This window comes from Spea bombifrons, chromosome 1, assembly GCF_027358695.1.
Source record: "Spea bombifrons isolate aSpeBom1 chromosome 1, aSpeBom1.2.pri, whole genome shotgun sequence".
Taxonomy (NCBI): domain Eukaryota; kingdom Metazoa; phylum Chordata; class Amphibia; order Anura; family Pelobatidae; genus Spea; species Spea bombifrons.
The window spans coordinates 146,131,454-146,158,359 of record NC_071087.1 but is presented as its reverse complement, the minus strand read 5'-3'; the positions used below and the strand labels follow the sequence as shown (position 1 = coordinate 146,158,359).

At 39.4% G+C, this 26,906-nt stretch overlaps 1 protein-coding gene across 1 annotated transcript in view; it reads left to right on the top strand.

Moving 5' to 3' along the window:
* The window catches only part of LOC128472552 (microtubule-associated serine/threonine-protein kinase 4-like), a 58,909-nt gene extending 42,790 nt beyond the window's left edge, over positions 1-16,119 (top strand). The window contains exons 3-4 of the mRNA XM_053454456.1: positions 1,411-1,535; positions 15,820-16,119. Of these exons, the coding sequence (XP_053310431.1) occupies positions 1,411-1,535; positions 15,820-16,119 (425 nt within the window). The remainder of the gene's footprint in view (positions 1-1,410; positions 1,536-15,819) is intronic.
* Positions 16,120-26,906: the final 10,787 nt, after the last annotated feature.

Here is a 26,906-nt window from a genome sequence, read left to right as displayed (position 1 = left end):
TAAACAGAGAGCCAATTTTAGTTGTATGATGTAATAACCCCAAGGTCAGCAGAGGCGATAAAGCAGGCCCATGGCAACCACTTCAGGCCATTCTTATAAGCAAGTCCCTTAGAAGAAGCGACTAATTCCTTCATCTGGGAAATCATATTGACTTTAGAGAGCCATGCCTCAACAGGTGGTGCAATGGGAGCTTTCCCGAATTTTGGTATTACAGCTTTTGCAGTGTTGATCAAATGAATCGTCGGGGTTCTCTTATATCTAGCGAAAGAAAGGAGTCAGAGATGGAGAAGTAATGATTCTGGAGAGTGTGTGAAATCAGGATCATTAACTTCTAAGATAACCATTGTTACCGTAGACCAAAATGGTCGGATCTTAGAGCAAGACCACCAGAGATGAAGGGAGGAACAATCTACCAGACCACACCTCCAGCAAAACTGGGTAGTCAGGGTGAACATTCAACCAGTCCATGGAATACCGTATGAACCACATTGACATATACACTATTCTTGCTTACTACTGTGTTCCTATTGCTTACCTTTGTTTTTCCGGGAAGGGGTGCCCATATCTGTTGATCCAGGGGTGGCCTGTGCTTCTGCTAAACTTCCTTCTGCAATGCTTAGCTTTATTTTGCCACTCAAAAGTTATGTAGTGTGGTAAAAGGGCACTGTTACACAGGGTCTGACTGATACCACAAAGGTCCCTTAACCCATTCCCTCTAAGCCCTAGGTTTAATTATATTTTACATAACTTATGCCTTCTATAAAAAAAAAGCACCCCTCAAACCATACCCACATTCCCCATCTCCCTTTTCCTTCGCTGACTCTAGTTTAATAAAAAAAAAAGCCCCCCGTCCCAATCTTTCACCTCATCTTCCTCATCTCTATATAATAAAATAAAAATCCCTTGTCCCTTCACCCTCCCATTCCAGATTTCATAAAAGCCTACCACGTCATGTCTCTTCCCCTTGTTCCGCATACCTTTATATACCTTCTAACTTCTACGATGGCTGGCACATTGCCGACAGCAGCATGGTGCATTACAGATGTCTGTGTGTGTATATGCCAGTGCCAGGTAACATGACTTATGCTGGGTATTTGAGGAAGCCCTTTAAGCCAGAAGTATTATAAATATGTATGTATATGTAATATATGGTGCTGAGTAAGGGATGGCTGTTGTCCTCTACAACATACGTACAAAGGGTCTATAGCTAGTTAACAGACCTTGACCATTGTCTTCTTAGACCCTTCTGCACGCTTTTTTTTTTTTTTCTTGGCCACCTACGAAGGAGATCAGCTACCTCCTCCACTTGGCCTGCTCTTCCGCTTAGGGATGGGTTTTGTTTATGTGAATACAAATATAAGATTATGCTAATTCAAGTTGATGTGATAAGTGTTTCTTACTGTTTTATAGGGAGATACTTGCTACCAGCTGTTACTGCTCAACAGACATGGCAAGCGTCCTCGGAGAAATCCAATCTTGTGCGAATGCGGAGCCAGACACTCGGTCAGTCTGCTCCTTCACTTACTGCCAGCTTGGTGAGTTTTTATATACTTAATATAAGTGTTGTAATGATTGCAGTTTATCTTCTACAGTCAAAGTTGTTTTGGATGCTGTTAACTATAATCTGTTAATATATCTGAAGACATACTGTTGCATCCACATAAAAACATGTCAGGATGTCCTTAGAGTGCATACTAGTACATCCAGGATTTTTTATGCAGCAGAAAGATTTTTCCGCTACTGCACTGAAGATGCATTTCCCGCTGTCGGCGCGAGACAAGTGATGCTGGCTGCTTGCTGACGGATCCAGTTCAGCCGTACTCTTGGTTAGCTCTGGTACATTGTTGTGTAAATCATGATGTGATTGGTCATTCCTTCCAGTAGTTGTCAATCCTGACACCGACTGGAAGGTCTCAGGAGGGGGAAAAAAAGAGACCTTGTACGGTCTGTTCAGACCCTGTTTGCATTTCTGATTGCTCCCCCTGTTGGCTGATCAAACGGGTTGCGATTAGCAATCCTGGTCTATGAAGTGTGATCAGTGCTGGGGAGACGGGGGGAAACAAGGTTTCTTCCTCTTCCTCACCATGACGTTACCAGCATCCAGAAGATAAGAAAGAGAACCCTCCCCATCACACAGAGCAGAATGAGGGTTAAAACAAAACTGTGACTATTCCACTCTGGCTACTGAGCTGGTGTACAAACAAACAATTCTTGGCACAGCAACAGAAAACTGAAGCTATCTGCTTATCCTTGCTTTTTTTTGTATTGTTTTTGAAAATATTTGGACCCTGCAGGGGGAATGTTCCGTCAGGACTAATTTCCGTCCATAAAGTGCCTTTTGTTTCGGATGAAGGGATGTTACATTATGGTCATAAATATCTTCAGACAAAGACCTCTGAGGTATAAAGGTAAAAATGTGCTCCTGAATGTAGCAATTCTAAATCTGACACTGTATTGATCTTAAAGGATCTTGGCAGAACCCACACACATCATTCATAATACTTACATTACATTTAGTTAGCACCAGCCGGTAATAAAGGTGAAGATGGGTTATAACTTGTATCATAAACCTGTGTCAGTTTTGCTTTAAATAAACATTTTCACTATTCAACATTCTAGTCAAAAATACATAGACCAGTGCAGACTTCTGAAAATATCTAGGACCTATAGATTATGGCTCTACTTACCAAATGTTTCTACTTACCCACCCACCCCCCCCCTCTTTGCAGCCTATCCAATTTTACCTTTTCCCCCTTTTCTCTTATATCACTCTAATTTGATTTAAAAAATTACATGTCTTATTGATTGTCCTTTGCATGCCCCCCCCCCCTGTTGATCCAATGAAGACATAGTAACTCTTGCTCTCTTATCATGTTGACTTCAGTTGGTCAAGGCTCATGAGCTGTGAGCGTTAAATATTGGCGACAAAAAGTTGAAGGCAAAATGCCTCTACTAAATCTCTCCAGCCTTAAAATGTATTGAAAGGTTCAAAATTTTTTTGGAAGAGTTCTAACATGAAAAGACCACATTTTTTGAATTTGCTTTGCGGGGTCAGTTGTAAGTTCAGTGGTAGCAGATGACATGAGTTGCTCTGAGCTTACATTTTAGGCGCTGTTGTAGGTAATATTTTTTTAGAATGTTTTTGGAAGGATGATTCTTGCTGTGCAAGATGAATGGCAAATCTTGGCACCAGGTTTTGCTGAATGTACAGTTACATAATTCATTCCACGGGACATTTTATTCTTTGACGTTGGTTAAATGATTACATAATTATGCGTTTGTAATGAAACCAGCTGGCCTGTTGGGCGTCATTTTATTGTATTACCTAGTATGTCTTAATGTAATTTCACCGCGTGATGCGTATTTTACTTTTTATCTTCGTCATCTAGGACAGGCCAGGTTTTATGATATTCTTTATTGCGTACCAGCTCTTGAATTAGCGTGGTCACAAACATTTCCCGCTTGCTGCTTTAATAACTCTATCGTATATTGCAATTATCCCTCTCCTGCGTCGCCTTCCATCACAGGAAAGCCTTTTATCTGTGGAAAATTAGTTTACAGTTCTTGAGTTGAAGCAATACACCTCATTATGTTGCCTTCCTTGCAAGATGTGCAGATTATTCAGAGTTTGAATCATTGTGCCATTCATCGGAAGCTTCAAATGTTAAGGAGAAACCTTTTAAACAATGCATAACATTATTTTTTTTCTCGGTTAGGGCTTGCACGGTGAATATGTGTCACAGCAGGGGATGAGAGGCATAATGTGCTTTGCAGATGACAATTTTGCTGGGTGAAATATTGTAATAAAGGTAAAGGTGACCTTTCTTGGGAAGATTGTTTAACCCCCGTCATTCTCTTGGGAGGCTTGCAACTTGTCCTGATCAAACCAGAGGGGCCGAAGAAGATGAATATGTATGTTTTTTTCAGAATCTGTGACTTTAAAGGAAAGTGTACATCGGCCGTGCCAGTGATACACTTTCCGGTGTCAGCACTTTTCATTTCTCGGATGAAACTCTGGAAGTGGAATACATTTTCTTTTTCATTAGAGTGATCCTAGACCTAAAGAATGTTACTGTCAAATCTTTAGCATGCTTTTTCCCTTGTTCCAAGTCTCCAATTTGTGGAATATTATACACAGGTACACAATTGCGTGACGTTTACATCAATTTTCCTACCGTTCCTTGGCTATATTATCTGTATTATAGTTGACATTTTACTATGTAAAAGCTTGTGAATGTCACCTTTATTTCTAATTTCCAACAATGAAGCCGGTATAATTAAGTTTTGTGTTCAGCAGTAATTGGAATGAAAAATTAAATGGAAGATTGCATTTGAACCAAATTAAAAGTGTACATTTCTTCCCTGTAGTTTGTAGTCGATACATAAGCATTATTTAATCAAGAAAAGAACCAGTTCCATGTATAGCCTATTTTTGTTGCAGCGGTTATTTAAATGTTATGAATTTGAACTATTTTATATAAATATTTTTCTTTCAGTAACATTTAACCAGTTTATTTGAAACATCTCTAATTTTCAAGTTTCCTCATTTTAGTGTTACTGTCCGAGATTATCTGCTGTGAGCAGTGAATGGGAAAAGTAAAGGAAGCTAAATAATTTAAACAAAGATGATGCATTTCCTGCTGAAAGAATACAAGCACCTAAAGTGTCATTGAAAAATGAAAAGATGTCACTTCATAGGGGTAAAATCTTACCTATACATCGTTCTGGCCAATCAGCTAGAAAAGGTTTTTGTAAAAAATTGTTACCCCCCCCCTAGTCGCTGCATAGATACAAACGTCTCTAGTGGACTTTGTGCGCACCCACAAACCTCTCTGCAACATCACAGAATGATGTGCGGGTACACAGTATGTGAACAGAAGGCAGCCTGGGTGACTGCGCGCATGCACCAACCAGGCAGCCATATTGGAATGGTCCAGGCACTGGCACAGTGCAGGTAATCATATTTACATCTAACACAATGTATGTATGTCATATTTAACCTGCAGTGGACCCTGTCATGTGCACGCTTTTGCATGACAAGGCCCTCTTTAGATCCCCTTTTTGTATGATGTGTGCATATATAGGTTATTGTTACTCCCTGACACTAGTGGCATTGGTTCTTGTGGGTTTTTGGCTCTGTACTCTGTAATTTCCTCTACCTCATCTGTATTCAGGGAATTTATCCAACCCTTTCAGCAGTGAAATCAAAGCTCCTCTGCTTTGCTTTTGTCCTGTGCTTGAAAGAACCACGATGCGCTACTTTTGAACAGTTCGATTCATTGTAAGACTGTGCTGATCCAGAAGCGCACCTTGTCCCTCAAATGTGGGTATTTCGAGTTCTTGGCATCCATGTAACTGTTCACAAGTATCTGCTTTTTGTATTTAAATATCTTATAAGTAAAAAAAAAAAATGCCTCCATTCTCCTCTTTCATACGAATGCTGTTTGTACAGCCAACATCTTGCTTTCAGATATCATTGGGAGGAATGGATGTCTCGATGCACCAGAACACCCCCTTCCCAATTTCTTTTTTTTCTTTTTTTTTTCTCTGAAATGTCCTTTTTCCATGTCTGCTCCTCATAGTTTGTAGAAACTTTGCATTGCACACATTCTACTTTCTTTTGCTTGACTCCACATGCAACCATCCCCATCACCTTCTCTCTTATTTTTTTTCTTTCCCTCTGTCCTATTTTCATCGCTCCCTCTTCATTCTCATTCTTTGTTTCAAGTCTAATTTTGTCAACCTACCTTTAACCATCTACATGTTTGGGCATTTTTATAAGTATTTGATGAATCTGAAAATCAGCTTAAAGCATGAATTATATATGCTAATGAATAGAACTTTTACATTTAACTGAGATGGGGGGGGCAATGACTGCTATGGGAGAGAAAGGAGATTCAGTCCACGAAAGGATTGAGATAACTGTTTCTCTTGTATGCATAAATATATACGTGCATACTTTGAGAGGAAATTAAAATGCGAGTATAAAAACTTTTTTCAATAGTTTTCTTCAGGGGGATTTATCTGTGTGTGTGTTTTGCTTGCCGTAACACCGTTAGGAAATTAAGTCATGCTGATGGGCCATTCTGTCTATTTTGGCTTCATGTCCTGGCAGTTGAGTAGCCGTGGTCTTTCACTGGGAAGCTCTACGGTACCCTTTTCTTATAAATACATATATATAGCCCATTTATTTTTTGCTTCTTGATTTTGTAATATTATCGTAGCCAGATGTGACAGAATGGGGTTTGGTGAAGCACTGTTTCACATAAAAAAAAATGTTTGTCAGGATTACTTCAAAGTGCTGGAGATGCCTGGAGGAGCCGCTTGGAAATGTTTATAGTAAAAATATTTTTTTAAAAAAATGTTTGCACTTTAAATGTGCAGAACCTTGGACAGATGTTCAGCATGGTCACACTTGGTTGGCATCCTGGTTTCCTTTACAGGCAAACTGAAAGGGGTTGCTTTTGTAGGATGCTTGTATATTCCCTACAACTCCGGTACAACCGTGTACTTTTCAGCAGGCATCCCACCTTTTGGGCTTGGAAAAGGAATTGAACCAAAGCTTGCGCAATCCCCGTGTAATGGCTGACATCAGGTGACCAACTATTGTTTTCAGAAAATAACTCTGAATTCTCCCCTTCTTAAAATATGTTTACATGGCTACCCCTATAACACCATTTAGGGTTATCACGTATAAAGAGATGATGGGTTTCCATCTCTTAATAAACAGGACCCAAACCTGTTGAGAACAGTCGTCAAAGTAAACAATAAAACGACAGTCCTTTAAACCTTTCTCCAATACTTGTACATGCAGCTTTTTCTATATTGGCATTGTACTGTAAATCCAATGTCTATAACGAACACTCATCTGATAAATCTAATATATGCAGGAAATAAAGGAATATTAGTTCCATATGTAGATGCTGCGTTCTGCAGAATAATTAGCTTGGCACTTTAGCATTTTATTCTAAATACAGTTACTATTTCTTTCTTAAGTAATTCTTTTGTGCCATTTAGCTAGAATTCACTTTAATTGGGAATTAGTGACAGAATTATCCATAAAGTGAAATACTTTGCTAATAACGCACAGGTTGCTATTATTGCAGATACGGTTTCCAAATGTTACTAAGGAAATATTAATATTGAAGTGTGGTTTATAGCTGTGTTATGTTTTGGTCACTGGAGTTTAGCAATGCACAAAATATCTGAGTGCTTAAATAACACAGAAATGGCTGTTAAACTAGTTGCAGTTAGACTGGTTGGCAAATTTGAAAACCAACCCACATTATGTCAAAGCACACATTCTCATTTGGTGCTCCGTGGGAAAGGCAGTAGGGAGGTGCAACTCTGTACTTCACGGTTCTCCCTTGTAACCAAAACCTTTGTGCTGTGTTGAGCTTACCTGTACAGAATTATCTGGCACCTGGGTGATATTTCACCAGACAGAACCCAGAGGAACCTCAGAGTAGACCCTTACCATGATGTTATCACTTGAATTCACGTTTACAAGAAAAAAAATAAAAAGAAGCCGGTACTTTCTTGGATACTCTGCAAAGCTACATATGTGTCAAACTTTTCTACATTCACAATGCAGAAGAGTTGGGAATCCTGTCCAATAATCGAGACCCCTTTGGTATGGCAAGGTTGCAGGTTATGAGGTGGTCAGAGAAGGGGATGTTTGAGAAGTGGAAAAAGGACTGGTAATTTTAGTGATGGATAACCATTCCGTGTCTGCAGGGGAAGAGGAATTTTGAAAAGATATGTTAAGGGTATGCAGGAGCCGGTCTGGTTTGGAGACTTGGTTGGCGCAGTAATCCTTATGCTTATTTTCTCTGTAAGTGGCTTTTAATTGTCTAATAAACTCTGGAAACATTTCTATGGGCATTTCTGTTTTCCCAACATCAGACTGAGACCTCTGGGATTCTTGTGAAGATTTCATTAGTAATTTTACTACAGGCTAAAATGTTTCTATGTTTGAGTGAATTATTTCCTTTATAAAATTTCATTATATGTATCGCACCGCTGTCTGTTTTCATTATATCTCCTGAAGGTGTTTGTCAATACAGACGTCTAAAAATAATTCTGCTCTGAATTCATAAATCCAGGGTTTCCAATCCACTCTGGGAATTCTAGGCAATTCTAGACACAAGGTATCACTTTGATTACTTACCAGCGGTGACGTGGGTTCCCTTTGCATTTGCAAAAACAACTGGTCAAATATTATAAATTACCATTCATCATCAAACCATCCCCAAACTAGGGATATGGAATAAATGTTTTTATAAACTCATCTATAAGGCAAGTCATGATGTGGTATAAAAAATACTCTGATCATATAAGACTGGTAAGCCATCCCAAGTTCAAAACAAAAGATAGCTTTATGTTAACCCTGTAAGGATTGCAGACTATGTTGCTGTGCTGGCGTCGGAATTCTTAACAATATGACCAAAACTATGTGGTCACATCTATATGAACCACTCGGCTTCCTCCGCATCAAACCGTGTCTTTCCGTACCTTGCTTTGTGCACAGGGACACAGTCATGCTGGAATAGAAAAGAGCCTTCTGCAAACTGGTGTCGCAAAGTTGGAAGCATAGCATTGTATTAACATGTATTTCTGTGCTGTAGGATCGTTATTACCTTTCACTGGAGCTAAGCGGTATAGACCAAACTCTGATAAACAGTGCCAGCCATTATCCCTCATTCACCAAACTTTACAGGAGGCCCTATGCATTCCGGTAGGTAATGTCGTCCTGGCACCCACCAAACCCAAATTCCTCCATCAGACTTCCAGAGAAAACATTTGCACTGCTTCAGAGTCCAGTGGTGATGGCTTTACACCGCTCCAGCCGATGTTTGGCGTTATGCATAGTCATCTTCTGCTTGTGTGTAGCTCAGCCATGGATCTGTGTGTAGCTCAGCCATGGATCTGTGTGTAGCTCAGCCACCGTTCTTGTACTGATGTTGCTTTCATAGTAAGTTAGGAAAACACACCCTATCCTCTGTAGCATCACTCACTACAGAGTTCCATTTTTTCCCCCTCTGAGTGTGCGTGGTGTTTCGCTTTTTACCTAGACATTTCCTCTTGAATAAAAGCACTTATAGTGGACCGGGGGCTAGATTTCATGAACTGACTTATGGCAAAAGTGCCATCTTAGAACAGTGCCACAATTAAAATTACAGATCTTCAGTACGACCCATTGTACTGCCAATATCTGTCTATCGAGATGGCTCCTATGTGATTGATTTTATACACCTGTTAGCAATTGGTGTAGCTTAAACACCTAAACTCAATAATTAGGAGGGGTGTCCATACACATTTGGTCATATAGTGTATGCTGCTTGAGTAGGGACTAAGGATCTTTAGCACTGGTGGCCTGAATCTCCCTCGCACTTTTTCTCCAGACTATGCTGTACTAATAGCCATCTTACCCAGTGCTCTCCTACCTAGATCAAAAAACTAATATGGCGAGGCGGAGCAGCTGTAGCATGGGAACCCCGAATATATCGATGTAATGCACGAGACCTGTCTTTGTTACACTACCTATTAGGGCATTACCCTATGTCAGGAGGTTTTTACATAACTCAATTAGGTTTAAGCCTCACTATGGAGAATTTTGGTTTTAAAAGTTGCCATTTATTGAATGGATGCTGACTGTCTAGAGTAATAGATGCTCTTTTTGCTACTGATGAAAGGGGTCACCGACTATGGTCCACCATGAGGTATAAAAAACAAAAGATTACACGATTCAAATCTTTTTATTGAAATACATTGTCATTTTAGTTTTAAGGCTTGGTGCTTAATTTTTTTTTTTATAATATTGAATAAATAAATGGTTTGGAAATTAATTTTAAAGAAGACCTCGAATACCCAAAAATTCCCAAAACAATGTTTTCAAGGTTGTATCTTCCCCTTATAGTGGGAATGCTTAAAATTATGCTATTCTCATATATTTATTTCAGAAATGTAGAACATAATCGTACACATAGTCACTCAAATTTAAAACATTGTTTCCTTTCCACAGTATTCCTTTTCCTGTCTTCTAAATTGTTTCCCTTATGGTTTCTTTCCTAAAAGAAAATAGCCTTAGTGCAGCACGTTTCGTATCCTGCAACCTTTGCTCCCTCTGTCTCCTTTAAGACATGCATAGACCAGACGGCTGAGCAATCTGTCTCTCTGGAGAATAACCTCATCCATGATTCCATACCGAATAGAAAAAGAAAAATGCAAAAAAAAAAAGTATTTATTTGCCAGCGATTTATTTATTTTTTCCATTTTTTTAACTTAAATATTTGAGTAGGAGATAATTACGTGGAAGATAAGAATTGTGTGTGTTTCAAGCCTCCCAACATATACAACAACAGTAACTTGTAGTGCTACAGTTACCATATTAATGGGAAAGAGTCACGTTTGAGGCTTCTGTCAGATAAAACAGCATGTCGAATGTTGGTAATTATTACACATGAACCTGTTTAGCATAGATGGACATAATTCAGAAGAATCTCATTTTTACAGTTCATTTTCTGTCTGTTCCATGCCATAAAGTAGGAAATGTTTGTGATGTTAGAATGCTAAATATTGAAATTGTTTGCAGACCATGACCTCAGAAATTCTTGAAATAACTGGAGGAGAGATTGTGCTGTAATGTAGGGTATTCTACAATTTTCATGGATATGTACGATAGCGTGCTATTTCTTTCTTATCTTCATGCCATTTGAATTTAAATTTTGTCTGGTAAACAGGTTATTCTGAAGAAAGTCACATGATGGTTCACGCCACCTTAATAAGTGGCACAAATGAATGCTTGATGTATGTGTAAATGTTTCTGAATTATGGGAATTATCTATGAGCGTGTGACCGCCCTCTCAGACTTCAGCTACTACCTCTTAGAGTACTAGACTAAAACCTCTTTATATGTCCTGGCCAAAAGTTACCAGCATCTACTCCGCCAATGCTACCTTCTCTACTGGGGCCATTTTAACAAGTCATCCAATACCAACCTGATGATGCTTATTACTAGCATGCATGTGAACAGACGTTAATTTTATCCTGTTCTGCGGAATACTTGTAATGCAAGTTTATAAGAAAAAAAAATCTGCTTACCAGGAGACTAGAACAAAGACTCTTTCCAGTGTTCCACTTTATTTGCTCTAATAATGATACAAATGCCAGCTCCTGTTTTACTATATATTTGGAGCTATACACTTTTTATCAGTTTGCTCTGGAAATTGAAAATGAAAAGCACCACAGACAAATGCATTATTTAGCTTAGCGCTGTTAGGTCTCTGTTTCTGATGCGCATTAGATGATGAAAGGGCGTCTTGGGTGTTATGAATTCGGGATAAGGAGTTCTTTTTAAAATGTGCTGAGTCAAATAATATCTTCTGAAAACATTTTTTCATAAAATGTGCAGAGGTCCTGATTAAATATTGATAGTCTGTAAACAATCCAAGAATAATCCTAGTTCTAGTTGACTCATTTTCTTTTTTGTGTGGTAATGTTTTTTTGGACTTTTTTTTAGACGGGCAACGCAAAGGTGCCCCCAACAACAAAAGTTAAGATGTTATTGAATATCCGATCTATAGATATGTTTTTTAAATCTTTCTTCTCTGTAATAGGCATATTTTTTTCTTCTTTTTCTTTGTCTGCATAGTGAATTTGTGCGTAGCTTTCGTGTCTGCTGTGCATTTAGTTGGCACCCTGTACTTTCCCTGGTTTCTTCAAGGTGTCTAACCTAAACTCTGAGGGTTTTATTGTTACAGGGTAGATTATTTAACATCAGAATCGTGTCTGCGATATCAAAGCATCAACAGAACGTAAGCCCTAAGTTATATACTGGCTCGGTACAGGGAGAAAGCATTGTGGTCATTTTGGAGTTTTTTTACTGGCCCAAACCTGCCGGCGCTGTGGAAAACCATACCCCTGGGCTTGTATACACCGAGGACTACTGAATTGGAACCCTTACATGCTGTGTGTTGGGAGCAGTTATAAACTACAGTTACCTGAGGGGTGATGACCCAACCACTTTTGGTATATGAGATGTACTGGAGGGATATATGGTTTTCGGAGACACTGCTGTGTGTGCTTTGTCCCTGCTGATCCCAGCGATGCATCTTAAATCCCAACGCATTGGCACTAAGTATCTTGCAAACTTCAAGAGCTGATGGTTTTTGTTGTGGAGCAGCAGCCAGACTATATTGAAGAATGTAAATGTTTTTTATATTCACACAGCTCCTGACAGACATCTAGTTGGACATTGTGGGTATAAACTAGTATTCAGTATGTGAACAGTCCCTACAAAATTAACTAAAGTACACTGACCTTTTTAAGGCCTTTTAATGCTCTTGTTCTTTTTAGTCTAGAAAGAGTGTGCAAAAACCCTATTTTTTTGGTAAAACTTATGTGTATCCAAACTGGTGAATGACTCTTCTGAGACCCTTAGATGAACCCAACTTTACATGTGTCTATATCATTTTAATAAACAAATTTTCCAAAATGTATTTAAATAGACTGTCTAGTATCCCCGACCCCCTAGTATAGAATAATGCATTCTAAACCCTTTTTACTGAGTGTTTGGTTTCCTAGACCACAATTCTACTTGTAATTTTATGTGTACCCACACAAATTATATATCAATTTCTATAATGTATTTTTCAAGGACAGATAGAGCTTTCTTTTTATATCATTTTTAGATGTATAGTCCTATGTTTAGTGTGAATAATACATTAAAATAATGAAAATATTTGAAAAAATACACATTTTGTACACATTTTTGGAAGTTACAGGGCAGAAACGGTGCCCATTTACTAGCTTGACATTTTTAAATGTTATTTTATGAAGCCTGTGTATAATTTGGGACTGCTTAACAGCCCACCAGCCCAAAATATCCCCACAGAAGTATATTTTTTTGGAGAGAAGACAAGCCAGGGTATTTCACTCGGAGCATTTTGACGGTTATCATTCAGCCGTTTGGTCACCAACCTCTGGCATATAGTATATGACATTTTGCCAAATGCTTCTCCTGCTGGGGGATTGGGAAAGGGGCAAATGCATTGGGGGTTCCACCCAAATAAACCTTTAGTTTATCCTGTGTAATCGTTGCAATTGTTATTTGGTGCAATAACTGATGTTTAAGACACTTTTTAATACATGGCCCACTTCCCGGACTGTATGGTTAGCTCCCAGTAGACGTGGCACTGAATAATCTGTTACATCTTCTATACGCCACATCGTTTTTGCTGTATGTCTTGTCATTTTTATTAAGCTCTAGTTGGATCAATGTTTGCTTGTATGCACATTGTTTCAAAATGTAATTTATATCTGAGAAACAAAGTACAATATTTTTATGATTGGATTAAAGATTTTAACCCGGGGAACAAAACATTTCTTCCGAAATGAAATATGAATGTTTTCTTAGATCTTCCAAAATACAAAAATACAAAGTTCTAGAAACCATGAGCAAGCTCCTCAATTGCAAGTATGTTCCTATTTTTGGCTTAAAACACTAATTTGTATTTGCAGAAATGTTTCTCCTAGAAATATACATATTAAGTATCCTAATAAATGTAACCAATCTCCTTAAGTACTGCTTGTGTTTTGAGAATTATGTGCAATAGTTTCCTATTGTATGCAGCAGCTTTTTAAGCTATGCACTTTCCCTTTGGGATTTATTTAATACATTTTTTTATGATTTTGTATATTTATGATTTTGTTTATAGTAATCATTTCAAATACTTGGACTTTGTTTAGCTTTTGTATTATTTGAATAACCAATAGTAAAAAGACTTTAAAGAAATGTGTCCTCCTTGGGAAAATTATGGGAATTATCCCATTCAAAGAATAGCTTCTATCTTTTTTTTATTGCAAATCTTGCCTTTATAAGCAATACTAATCAGTGGGGTTCAACCATCAGCATCGCAGAATAAAATAGTATACCCAATATCCATCTATCATTCTTTGTTGTGATGTGGGTCTCATTTGCAAAAAGATGCAATAAGATTCAGTAACCTTATTTTATAAACTTACCAAAAGTCTACTTTATTTAGCAATCCAGGAAAAAACACGCCATTATGTCAGCATCACATAATTTTTTTTAGATTTACATAAACACCCTCTTTCAGTTCTGAAGACTCTCTAGGTCCTTTCATATACCCGGCTCCAAAGCACCCAACAGGCAATGCTCTTAAACACTTTGAAAAAAGCTCATTTTATAGTAACATTAAAACAAATGTTATACATAAACACTTTACCCCTAAAATGTTCCAATCCACAAGAGGATAGAACACACGTGTCCAGATATAAATTTAAAGATAACATAAGTGTGCACCTGTCCCAATATACGCAATTTAGGCTGTTTAACTGGTTCTGCACGTGGCTCCTGGGGGTGTCCTTGTTCTGGTCAGCACGTGGCTCCTGGGGGTAAGCAACAACCGGAAACTAGCACTGAGTTTACAGTAAATACATTCAACTACTGGAGTTTCTCAAACAAGAATGATCCATCTCCTCACAGGGAGTTTCAGATTTTCTTATGGAAATTACAATGCAATCACACTAAGACAATGTTTTCCTTGTCTAGTGTCTAACGCTAGGGTTTGTTACTTCTAGAATGTTATGAACTCCTAAGTGTTCTAATCCTGTCTCTGTTGAAACGCCTTTGAAGTTAGATTAATGTGTAAAATGTTGATGATGGCAGTAAAACCTAGTAACAACTGTAAAGGCACAAACATCTACCTGCAAAGGTAATGACAACTTTCTTATCGTTAGACACATCAAAGCTTTTAGTCTTCAAAATATAATTAGCACTTGAGAAAAACAACATAATGTTCATATAGTGTAGCATACACCTTATTTATTTTTATTTATTCTTTAAAGTACATCCAACTGTAGCCTGGCTCTCCAGGATGACAGAAGCAAGAAGTTAAACTAGCTTTAGTAGTACAAACTGGACTTTTGGTCCTTCAAGCACCCTTCCAGCCATGCGCAGGACCTGTGTCTGTGAGCTGTGTCAGGATTTGGTTTGACTTGTCTGCCTCTACTGGAACAAATTCCTTAAGACATTGCCTCAATCCACTTTTAAGGAACACACACACATACCCGGGGTATCATCTATGAAATACAACTCTGATGGCTATTATCAAAACCCCAGACACCTCTTGCTACAGTTTTTACATTTTGCAGCCCCCCCCATACCAGAACTATGAAATATCTGGTAGATCTGGTATATGGCTTATACAACTTATCCAACAATATAACTAGCATCCCATTGGGTGATCACATAGTTTTGGTGAAATATATCCCTTCCCTCTCAGACTTAAAATAATAAAAATAAGTTGTTCTTAGTATGTAATACCCCAAAGCTTCCATTGCTTCAAACATACATTTATTATAATGAAAGTTCCATTCTAACCCCACCCTGTTAGGGGTTATGTTTTATTTGCATAGTATCTATGATATCAGGTTTTTTTTCTGTTTATAAGCTCTATAATGCATAATAAAAAAAAAATTTCAGGCAGCTGCATATTAGCCATTTAATGCATGTTTAATTAATGTGCTAGACAAACCTCCCTTTCTACTACAGTATGCCTTGTGGTAAATAGACTAGCTCAGTCTGACACTCAGACTAATGAAATCTGTGACAAAAAATAGATTTCATTGGACAAGCAGTACTTCTTTATCATTACTATAAACAATCAGCACAGTGTGGTGTTTTGACCTGGGAAAGACATGGCGACCTCTGTTTTTCACTTACTCTTGCTCACACTCTCACTCTTTCAATCCCTCCTTGCTGTCTCACATTCGTTGCTGTCTACTTTTCCGCAGCTCCGCTTCTCTTGGAGCCCTTCAGCGAAAGGAAGCAACCTCTGTGCACAGCCTGTTCCCCATTTAGATAAATGGGGAGAAGATGTCCTTGTGGGGCTCATTGTGGCTCTACTGTTTTGTGACGAAGAAGCTAGAATATTGCAGACGGATTTGTGGAGAAAAGTGTTTCTGCACCTCTTTCTCTGGGAATCTGTCTGGATTGTGCGCCCTGGATATGTGCAAAAGGCCCGACCCTTTTTCGAGAAGCACTCATGGGGTGCCTGGTTAATAGAGCCAGTACAGAGGAGATGTGTACCATGAAAGAAGACCGTAGAACAAGAAGAGGGAAGACAAGAAAGGTGCTGCGAAAAGGCGAGATGGACACGGAAATGATTGGTGTAGAAGCTAGGAAGACATTGAGAGTGTGAGAGACTGAGTGAAGGCAAGTGAAAATAAATGTAGTTTCCAGATGGAAAAAAAACCCTCAGACTTTAGTTCCCTGCCCTTTTTGGTTCAGACAAATTTTCAAGGGCTCTTTCCACTTGGAAACTTAATTTGTTGTCACTCACCCTCACTGTCCAAAAAGGAGTGGACCAAAAGCAAAATGAAAGATTTGGGTTTTTTTTGTGTCTATTTCCACAAGTCTAATAGGCAGCACTGTATATAAAACTGTATTTAATGCTCAACATGAAAAATGTTTTTTGTTTTTTTTCCAATAAGACTTCTAATTTAAACATGTCTTACTTTGTGGGGTCAGCGGAATATGGTCGGTGGCTAGAACAAACTCTGTATTTTTAAATTGCGCTCACACATGGAAGATGTTCTTGCTTTAATTGCTTTGTCCTTTGAACATATTTAATGGCTCTTGTTTGTTAGTAAAATGCTCAGTTAGCACAGTTGTGAGATTTGTTGAATGCCCATAAAGAAAACAGTATTTCCACCCATTAACAGATAGTATCTTAATCCAATTCTAAAGCCAGAGGGAGAAATGATAAATTGACAGATTAATATGCTTTGTGGCAATCCGTTGAATTGATTTTTTTCTTTTAATCTGGATTGTTTACCATAGGAACTCACTGTTAGCAGAGCGTATGTATGCAGAGACCATGCTCGTTGCTTATAATTTGATGATGGATTATTTGGTTTGGGAGGAAAAAAGGCATATTTCTTGAACTGTTATGTGCACCGTGTAGACATAATTCACGTCTAATCGCTAGAAAGGAGCATTTCTTTGTAGCGATGCATAATTTTCAATTATACTAAATTAGCACAATTACTAGGTTTATGAAGTAACTCTGTGCTAATCTTTAATTTTAATATAATTTACAAACTTTTGGATTACATGGGCAGCATCTCACAGATTGTCTCAGCTGTACTGAGGCTACTGGGACATAAATTAAGCAGTCAGGACTGTCCCCTGTCAATTTGGCGCTGGGGCTATAAAAACTACTGAATAGACAATCCTACAGCTGTGATTGTGTATGCATACATACAAAAGATCCAATATGTAGGTTATATAAATTGTTATTCTGTGGTCAACAGAGCTGTTCAGGAATAATGTTCTCATTACCGTTTTACTATTCCATGTTTTTTTTTTTAAACTTGTGTTTTTGTTCTTGCATTTAAAATTCAAATCTGAAATAAAGAATACAAAATAGAGCTAGAGCAGGGTTCAATAAGCAATGAACAGTTAGCCTGAGTGCCGTGATATACTTATGCCACATCTGGTACTATCACTCAGCTCTTGTATGTACTCATGGAGACTGGTGTGCTTGACATCAGCCCTTTAGAGGAACACAGATATTGTGCGCCTTTACAGATCTTAGTATATCAAGTTCACTTTATGGAAACTGAGATCTGTAGCAGCCTGTGGTACCCTGACAAGCTGTTTGGCATAGATAGTCTTGGGGGGGCACTAATGAGCTGTTAGGGGACAATGATGGCACAGACAAGCTGTTTGGGGGTAAATGTGGCACTGTAGGTTGCTTGGTGAGTTTGGAGACCTGGGGCAATCTTTCCGCCAGGGCCCTGTTGTTTCTTGTTATGCCTCGGCCTCAAGACGGTGACCTCCAGGTGGAGCAGTGTGTCCTTCAAGTGCACTGCTAGCTAGTGTTCAGGAGTCTACCATACGCAAAACAATGCAGAGGCGTGGAGTCTGTGGCAGGACATTACGGAGTAAGCCGTTGCTCTCCCAAAAAAAACATTGCTGTGTGTCTGAAGTTTGGTAAAGAGCACCTTGACACTCCCCAACACTACTTGGAAAATGTTTTGTGGTCTGATGAGGTCGAATTGTTCATAAGGAACACAGAGGTACAAATGGTGTAAAAAAAAATAAAAATTATTTAAACAAATGGTTGTATACCAACATGAAAACATCATCCCGATGGTGAAGTACAGCGTAGGGAGCATCATGATTTGGGGCCTGGACAACTTGCCATCATTGAGGGGACAATGAATTCCCAAGTTTATTGTTGTGCCATACAGGATAATGTCATGATGTCTGCCAGCGGAATCTCCATAGATGTAGGGTAATGCAGCAGGACAATGACCCTAAAAAAAGTGCTTTTTTCCCATTGTTGCCACTGTATATAAACCTATTGTCTGAACATTAAATGATGAAACAAATAAGAAGGGGAAATATTCTTTACTTCAAAATTCAATTAAAAAATGACTGATTAAATAAAATTATTTGATCGCAGTGCTATGCGATTGGCATTGAGGTATTCTGTGATTAAATGATTTTGTGGGGGACTGAAGGATGCAGGTCAGAGGACCCCCCCTGAACCATCCCCAATAAATTGTATGTTGGCATTGCAGCTAACTAACCAAAAGACAAAAAGCAAGTGTGTGTACAGTGGATATAAAGTCTACACACCCCTGTTTAAATGCCAGATTCTTGTGATTTTAAATAATAAGGATAAATCATGTCAGAACTTTTTCTACCTTTAATGTGACCTGTAACGTGAACAATTCAATTGCAAAACAAACTGAAATCTTTGAGGGGGGGACAAAACAAACAAACAAAAAAACTCACACTAACCTGGCTGCATAAGTGTGCACACCCTTAAACTAATACTTTGTTGAAGCACCTTTTGATTTTATTGCAGCAATCTGTCTTTTTGGGTAGGAGTCTATTAGCATGGCACATCTTGATGTGGCAATATTTGCCCACTCTTTGCAAAAGCGCTCCATATCTGTCAGATTGCGAGGACATCTCCTGTGCACAGCCCTCTTCAGATCACCCCACAGATGTTCAATTGGATTCAGGTCTGGGCTCTGGCTGGGCCATTCCAAAACATTAAACTTCTTCTGGTGAAGCCATGCTTTTGGGGATTTGGATGTGTGCTTTGGGTCGTTGTCGTGTTGAAAGGTGAACTTCAGCTTCCTAACGGACGCCTGAAGGTTTTGTGCCAAAATTGCCTGTTATTTGGTACTGTTCATAATTCCCTCCTCGCTGACTAAGGCCCCGGTTCCATCTGAAGAAAAAGCCCCAAAGCTTGATGCTGCCACCACCATGCTTCACTGTGGGTATGGTGTTCTTTGGGTGATGTGCAGTGTTGTTTTTGTGCCAAACATACCTTTTGGAATTATGGCTAAAAGGTTCAACCTTGGTTTCATCAGACCATAACACATTTTCCCACGTGCTTTTGGTGGACTTGATGTTTGTTTTTGCAAACTTCAGCCAGGCTTGGGTGTTTTTCTTTGTAAGAAAAGGCTTCAGTCTTGCCACCCTACCCCGTAGGCCATTCATATGAAGAATACGGGAGATTGTTGTCACATGCAGCACGCAGCCAGTACTTGGCAGAAATTCCTGCAGTTCCTTTAATGTTGCAGTAGGCCTCTCGTAAGCCTCCCTGACCCGTTTTCTTCTCGCTTTTTCATCAGTTTTGGAGGGACCTCTGGTTCTTGGTAATATCTCTGTTTTGCCATATTTTCTCCACTTGATGACTGTCTTTACTGTGTTCCATGGTATATCTAATGCTTTTATATCTAATTTTTTGGCCATTTAGACATCTGATCCTACTGCCCCCATGTCCCATATTTGGGACACCTTTGAACCCGGCCAATTCAATTTATCCCATCCACTCATGCATTTTTTAATACGAGACACCCTATGGGCATTTGTAATGCCAATATTTTAACTCTTTCCATGCTGGAATTTTTGTAAAGATAAAGAATTTTAGGACTTGCTTATTAATTTTTTTTTTTTTGGTGACAGTGGGGATTTTTATATGTTACCATATTATTTTTATTTTTTTTAAACATTTTTTTTATTTTTTTTTAAATTTTTTAATTTTTTTTTATTTTTTTTTACTAATCACTCATTAGTGAGCTGGGCTCCATTGACCTTGCATGGTTGGATGCAGTACCTGCATTCAACCTGCAGGAGGAGCTCGAGAGTTCACAAGAGGGTCTGGATAGACCCTCTATGAACTCATTTCTATTGTTGATGCCATCCTGTGAATGACGGCAACGTCATTTACAGGATGGCACTTGTGGTTGCTCTTCGGAGCAATCACAAGGTGATCGGGGTGGGGGGTTGTGTTACTGACATGCCTCGATATCGAGGCATGTCAGTAACACCGTTTATGCTTAGGAAGCGATTCAGATCGCTTCCTAAGCTGTTTTAGCCGGGCGCCGCCGCGATCTTTCATGATCGGTGCGGCGGCGGCCATTTTTCTTCCGGGGAGGGCTGCCAAGGGCTGCCCTCCCCGGATCCACGGTCAGCCTCACTTGGGCGATGCAGCTATTTAACGGCAGCCCGTACATGTACGGGCATTGTCGTTAACCCGTTGCACGTCAACCCCGTACATGTACGTGGATTGTCGTTAAGGGGTTAAGGTCTGGGGAGTTTCCTGGTCATGGACCAAGTTCCGATGTTTTGTTCCCTGAGCCACTTAGTTATCACTTTTGCCTTATGGCAAGTTACTCCATCTTGCTGGAAAAGGCATTGTTCGTCACCAAACTGTTCTTGGATTGTTGGTAGAAGTTGCTCTTGAAGGATGTGTTGGTACCATTCTCCCTTGGCTGAGATGCAACCCCACAAATGAATGGTCTCAGGATGCTTTACTGTTGGGATGACACAGGACTGATGGTAGAGCTCACCTAGTCTTCCCTGGATAAGCTTTTTTCTGGATGCCCCAAACAATCGGGAAGGGGAAATAATCATCAGAGAAAATGACTTTACCCCGCTCCTCAGGAGTCCAATCTCTGTAGCTTTAGCAGAATATCAGTCTGTCCCTGATGTTTTTCCTGAAGACAAGTGGCTTCTTTGCTGCCCTTCTTGACACCAGGCCATCCTCCAAAAGTCTTTGCTGCACTGTGCGTGGAGATGCACTCACACCTGCCTGCTGCCATTCCTGAGCAAGCTCCGCTCTGGTGGTGCCCGATCCCGCAGCTCAATCATCTTTAGAATATTATTATGAAACTTTTTATTAGCTATTCTTGCAGGAGAAACTTAATAGAGATTGCCCTTGACTATATAGCGACACCAGGAGTGTCCAACTCCCCTGCAAACACCCTCTTCAATGAACAGTCCCCAATATAGAGATGACATAGGCATCGTTAATGATTACATCACTGCTTCTTTTCAGTCAAGCTGATTTTTATATACTGTAAATGTTAAGGCAGACTAATACTATTTCAACACAGACTTTGAATTTAATTCCAACCCTTTGTTTTAAATATAATACATGTTTCGAACTCGTTCAATGTGTATCTTTACAGCTGGTGTTCACTCATTTAGTTTATGGTCAGATAGGCATTACGAGTAGCCACCAGGGTAATGTAAATCCAGTATGGATTTTATTTATTTTTAAAATTTCTTTGTGATATTTATAAGACTGTAAGGCAGAAAACACATTTACGTATTGTTGGCCTTTGGATGTGTAAGAGATTACCGTTATCTTCCATTCTGCTGAAAGATGCGGTAAAGAATAAAGCCTTTTTCAAGGCTATAAGAATTGATTGGAGCATATTGAACAGTGCATAGATTATTAGGGCAAAAGCCAACGATGCCTTTACAATAATGTTCATTTGTAAGTGTGTGAATAGAAACACTTATATTACTCCTCTATACAGCCTGTGAGATGCTGACCTTGTGCCTATAAAATAAAATATAATAATAATAAAAAAACTACCATTTAAAGGTTAAAAGGTTGCTTTTTGGCAATGGATTAATTTCAAATAAGAGTGCTCAGGTTTGAGACATTTTTTTTTTCTTTTAATTCTTTCCTTTTTGTACCCTGAGGTTGGGCAAGTTCTGCGTTATTTGCGGTTTCTGTCAAATGTGATTAAACCTGTTTGCCCAACATCCATGAAGTTTAAAATGAAATCACGTCTTCCTGTTGGGGAGGAAAAAAAGTTTAATCTATCTGATTTGAAATGGTGCATTTTTTCCTACTTTTTCACATTTACCCTTCAATATCCCATATTTCCCAGGTGACACAACTTGAAATATTGCGTTTACAGGGTAAATGTTTACGTGCTAGAAGGGTGAAAAAACAAATGCGCTTTGTTCTTTAGTAATGGTTTACTTTATTACCTTAATGTTTAAAGTGGCATGATACAAAAAAATGCATTACTGTATATAAGGGAAAAAATGGTAAGCCCACAAAAGTGGGTTTCAGTAAATTCCTGATGATCTCTTAATTAGAATTTCTAGTATGGGATGCAAGCTTTACCTAATGTGTATGTTTCTAGTTATATATCTTGAATATATGCATTGTAAGAAGTGCTGCATAAATGGTTGCCGCTATATAAATAATAGTGGGGTTCTTTGAGGTCTCCACTGGTAGCTAAGTTCTATTTAGTAACTGCGCATTACCTATAAATACACTTGGTCCCAAGTACATACTAATGTATTGATTACTTCAAAAATCACCCTGCCTGTACAGTGGAAGTAGGTTCTGGATTTATGTTCCAGCTTTGACTTGCTCATAATACAGAAAATTAAGTTTTTATTTTGTTCTTTTGTACGTATATATTGGTAATATTGGTTCACATCAGCAGGGTGTGGGTCTTGACAGCAGAAGGTTTGCATTTTTCTTCCAGAGGAAAAAAACTTTAAATTTGTATTTTAAAAGTACATGCATGAGCCACACTATGCCTACATGGCGCTGTTGACGGACTCAACCTTCACATTGAACTGTTTTGCATGCGCGATGGGACTCTGATATAGTTATGGTCAGTGTATCGCATGTATTAAAGAACAGATCAGCATTGGGAAAGGGAAGTGCGGTAACTGCCTGGAGAAAGTCCTGCTCCCAGTAGACCAAGATGGAACGTGTCTGCTTGGAGTCCTATGAACAATTCACTTTGCCATCCTGATTAATAAGTACTCATCTGCTTAGCTTACAACTGAACACTTTCTGATGTGGGTAGATACAAGGGAATAATCGGCATGGTTCAGGGTTTTGGGGAAAATGGCAACGACGTACTGTTTCTGGCTGACATTACTCATTTTTCTCTAAATCCTGTCAGTTTAGTAAGTTATGATTTTGATGTTGAAAGGTTTTCAGACTTTGGTTTTAGAAGGTATTAAATGGCAATCTTCCCGTCTATTAAGATGGAATGATGTTATTCCGGCTGTACGTCATAGAATGTGATTTCATTTCCACACTGCATGAAATAAAGTGGTATGTTGGTAAGAGTCAAACATACATGCCCTGTGTGTATTTAGCACTTATTTCTTAATTATTCTTGCAGTATTCTTTCTTTGGGCTGAGTTTATAGGACAATCATATTACTTTTTTTATTTTACTCTGAGATAAGCTGTTATTGTTTGGTGGAGTTCTTTTTGCAGCACTTTATTTTCATCATATATATGTTTTGCCTCTGGCACGCTTTTGTTTCTTTAACATTTATGGCGATCACTTCTCAAAGAGATGGATTTTGACAGAAAATCAATACTTGTTCATACTAGATGTGATGATGTGATTGTTATAATCCTCATCTCAGACATTTAATAGCCAAGTAGTCACCTTTTGGCATGTATTTTTTTCCCCCTTTCATAACTTGACTTGTAACCTTTGTTAAAGGACATCCATTCCTTTTTTTTCCTTGAATTGTCTCTCTCCTCTCGATTTCCCACCCTCGCTCCTTGTATCCTGCCACTCTCCAACATGGCGTTCAACGCAATGAATGTTAATAGCATGATCAAAATATGTTATGAAGAGGAAATTTTACCCTTCTGCGAAAGACGTTTCATTTACATTACTCATTTAAACAGCTTTTATTATTTGATTGGACACATAAGCTGTACATTATGTAACTTCTGCTGCTTAATACTTGGTGTCGGATCACTCCCTTATTGCAGAAAACCCAAATTCTTGTTTAACTTTAACCTTTAAGAAGCCTATTTTTTTCCCTACGTTGGGAAGCCCAGCATACACAGCATACGCCATTGTATTTAGTCCCTATTTGAGTATTTGTGTACATTCTTTATCTAGCCTTTGCTCCCATACCATTGAAATAGTAGATTTGTCGGTCGGATTGGAGGTATGATTAGCAGTTTAAAAGGTAATTTTAACACTTCTGTAACAAACACTGGCAAATGTAACAAATGTAAAAGCCTATGAATGTGTAAGTAGCTATTTCCCGAAGGCACAGCCGAACAAAGCTGAACGGAAAGGGCAATTATGAGACGTGAACGCTGAGCAACGTATTTATAGGAATAAAATATGTGGATGGAAGTGAGTGTTTACTACAGACTGTGTAATAAAGGAATTAAGACATTAACCCTCATGAAAAAAGTAGCACAGTCTGCTAATATGGTTGTATGTATTTTGAGGTCAGTATGCTTGTTTCCATCTTTTTAGGATACACAGTAGCATCAGTAATCTGTTACATTTCTCACGTGTTACATTGTACTATCACTGAGAATTGTAGCACTTTGGAAACATGGATTCTGTTTGCAGACGTATGTAAAGGCCCAGAAACGTTTCATTTTCCAGTTTGCGTGTTAAGCGGGACCAAATCAACCCTGTTTTAGGAAGAAAGGTTGCAGGGTTGGCAATAAGGCCCTTTCTTCTGACTGCAGCTGCCTGTTGAGTGAATATACACCGTTCTTTGGTAACTTAAAGGTAGGCAAGGAGTACACAACAGAATCAGACTGGTAAGAATTCCATTTGTACATGGTGGAGCATGAGAGGTGATTGTAACATGCGATTGATCATAGAAGGCATTGGACACTTGAATATGGTCTACATTGTGTGTGCATGTAATGATTAATGGTGCATGGTTAACTACATAAAAATGATCTGGAAGGATGGAAGCATCTCAATGAGAAAGTATTAGAGATATTCAAATATATGGAGATTGATTTCAGAAGCAGATGAATTTCAGAGGAAATATGAAAGGGTGGACTATAAATGGAATAACCTTCTAGCAAATGTTGTTGAAGTTTTTATATTGTAGGAAATGAAACACGCATGGCTTTCCTGGATTTAAGACAATCGCTAAGTAAGGCTCATAGGTTTAGAACAGGTAGAAAAAAGGGCTTGTTAGATGTCTCAAAGATCATCTGACAGTTGTAGCTCACCTCTGATGAAAGCATATTTCATATTCACCGGTTAAGGAAATAAAAAGCAACCAAAATGTCAAACGTCCAGAAAGGGTTGTTAACATGTGCTTGTACCACTGAAACTGTCTTCCAGACCTCTCTTTAATAGGAATTGCTATGGCGTGATTTATAATTTAGAAGGTCTCCTTTGATCTCCATATTCCTCAAAAGATTGAGTCATGTCCTCTGCTGAACACATCTTTAAATACGCTTATGCTTGCTGCTTGTAGTTTGGTTCTTTCAAGGGAAACCATCTTGGGCAGGCTTAAAGAAAATGTCCTCCACCAAAAAGTGTAATTGATTAATACCGTATTGGCTCGGATATAGGCCGCCCCCGTATATAGGCCGCACCCTAAAAGTTTGGTGCTTTTTTAAAGAAAAAGTTTTTTTTCTTTAAAAAAGCACCAAAAAAAACATGCTGCCACTCTGTCCCCCCCCCCGAGATATGCTGCCGCTGTCCTCCCTCCCCGCGATACGCTGCCGCTGTCCTCCCTCCCCGCAATACGCTGCCGCTGTCCTCCCTCCCCGCAATACGCTGCCGCTGTCCTCCCTCCCCGCGATACGCTGCCGCTGTCCTCCCTCCCCGCGATACGCTGCCGCTGTCCTCCCTCCCCGCGATACGCTGCCGCTGTCCTCCCTCCCCGCGATACGCTGCCGCTGTCCTCCCTCCCCGCGATACGCTGCCGCTGTCCTCCCTCCCCGCGATACGCTGCCGCTGTCCTCCCTCCCCGCGATACGCTGCCACTGTCCTCCTCTGCCCCCCCCTCCTCGACTTACCGGAGCAGACTCCCGGGTGTCTTGCGGGGCCGGCAAGGGACATCTACGCAATACGCGTATGCAACTTCCGGTACCGGTACCGGAAGTTGCATGCGCATATTGCGTAGATGTCTCCCGCCGGCCCCGCAAGACACCCGGGAGTCTGCTCCGGTAAGTCGGGGGTGGGCAGAGGTAAAACGCTTAGATAACCTCCCGTGCCGGCACCCCCCCCCCGTGGGAAGTGCTGGCAGGGGAGGCTGTCTGAGCGTATCAGACAGTAGGATGCAGGTCCCCTGCACCGCTGCGGGGGATCTGTATCTTAACCCCGCTGCCTGCCCGGCGCCCGGGACGGCATGTCCCGGGCGTCGGGCGCTAGACCCCGAATATAGGCCGCACCCCCACTTTAAAAACTTAAAGTGGGGGAAAAAAGTGCGGCCTATATTCGAGCCAATACGGTATTTGTGTAATCTCCATGTCTTGGCTTTTATTATAGGTCTATGTATATTCTCGCTTTACAACAACAAAATGTACAACAGCTGATTGACTGTTTGAGGCATCCTCTGGAGGCTTATAGGGAGTGACTACAAATTCACCCATCTATTATATTTTATAGAATAATCCATTCTAATGTAGCATAATGTAAATATTTGTTAGCAAGAATATGGTTTAATTGAAATTATTTAATCTTGGACAGGTACACTAAAACACAGAGTAATAATGGTTAAACATACAAGCTTGAGTCTTTATAGTATCATGAAGGGGTTAACTGTAGTACTGTACATAGTGTTGC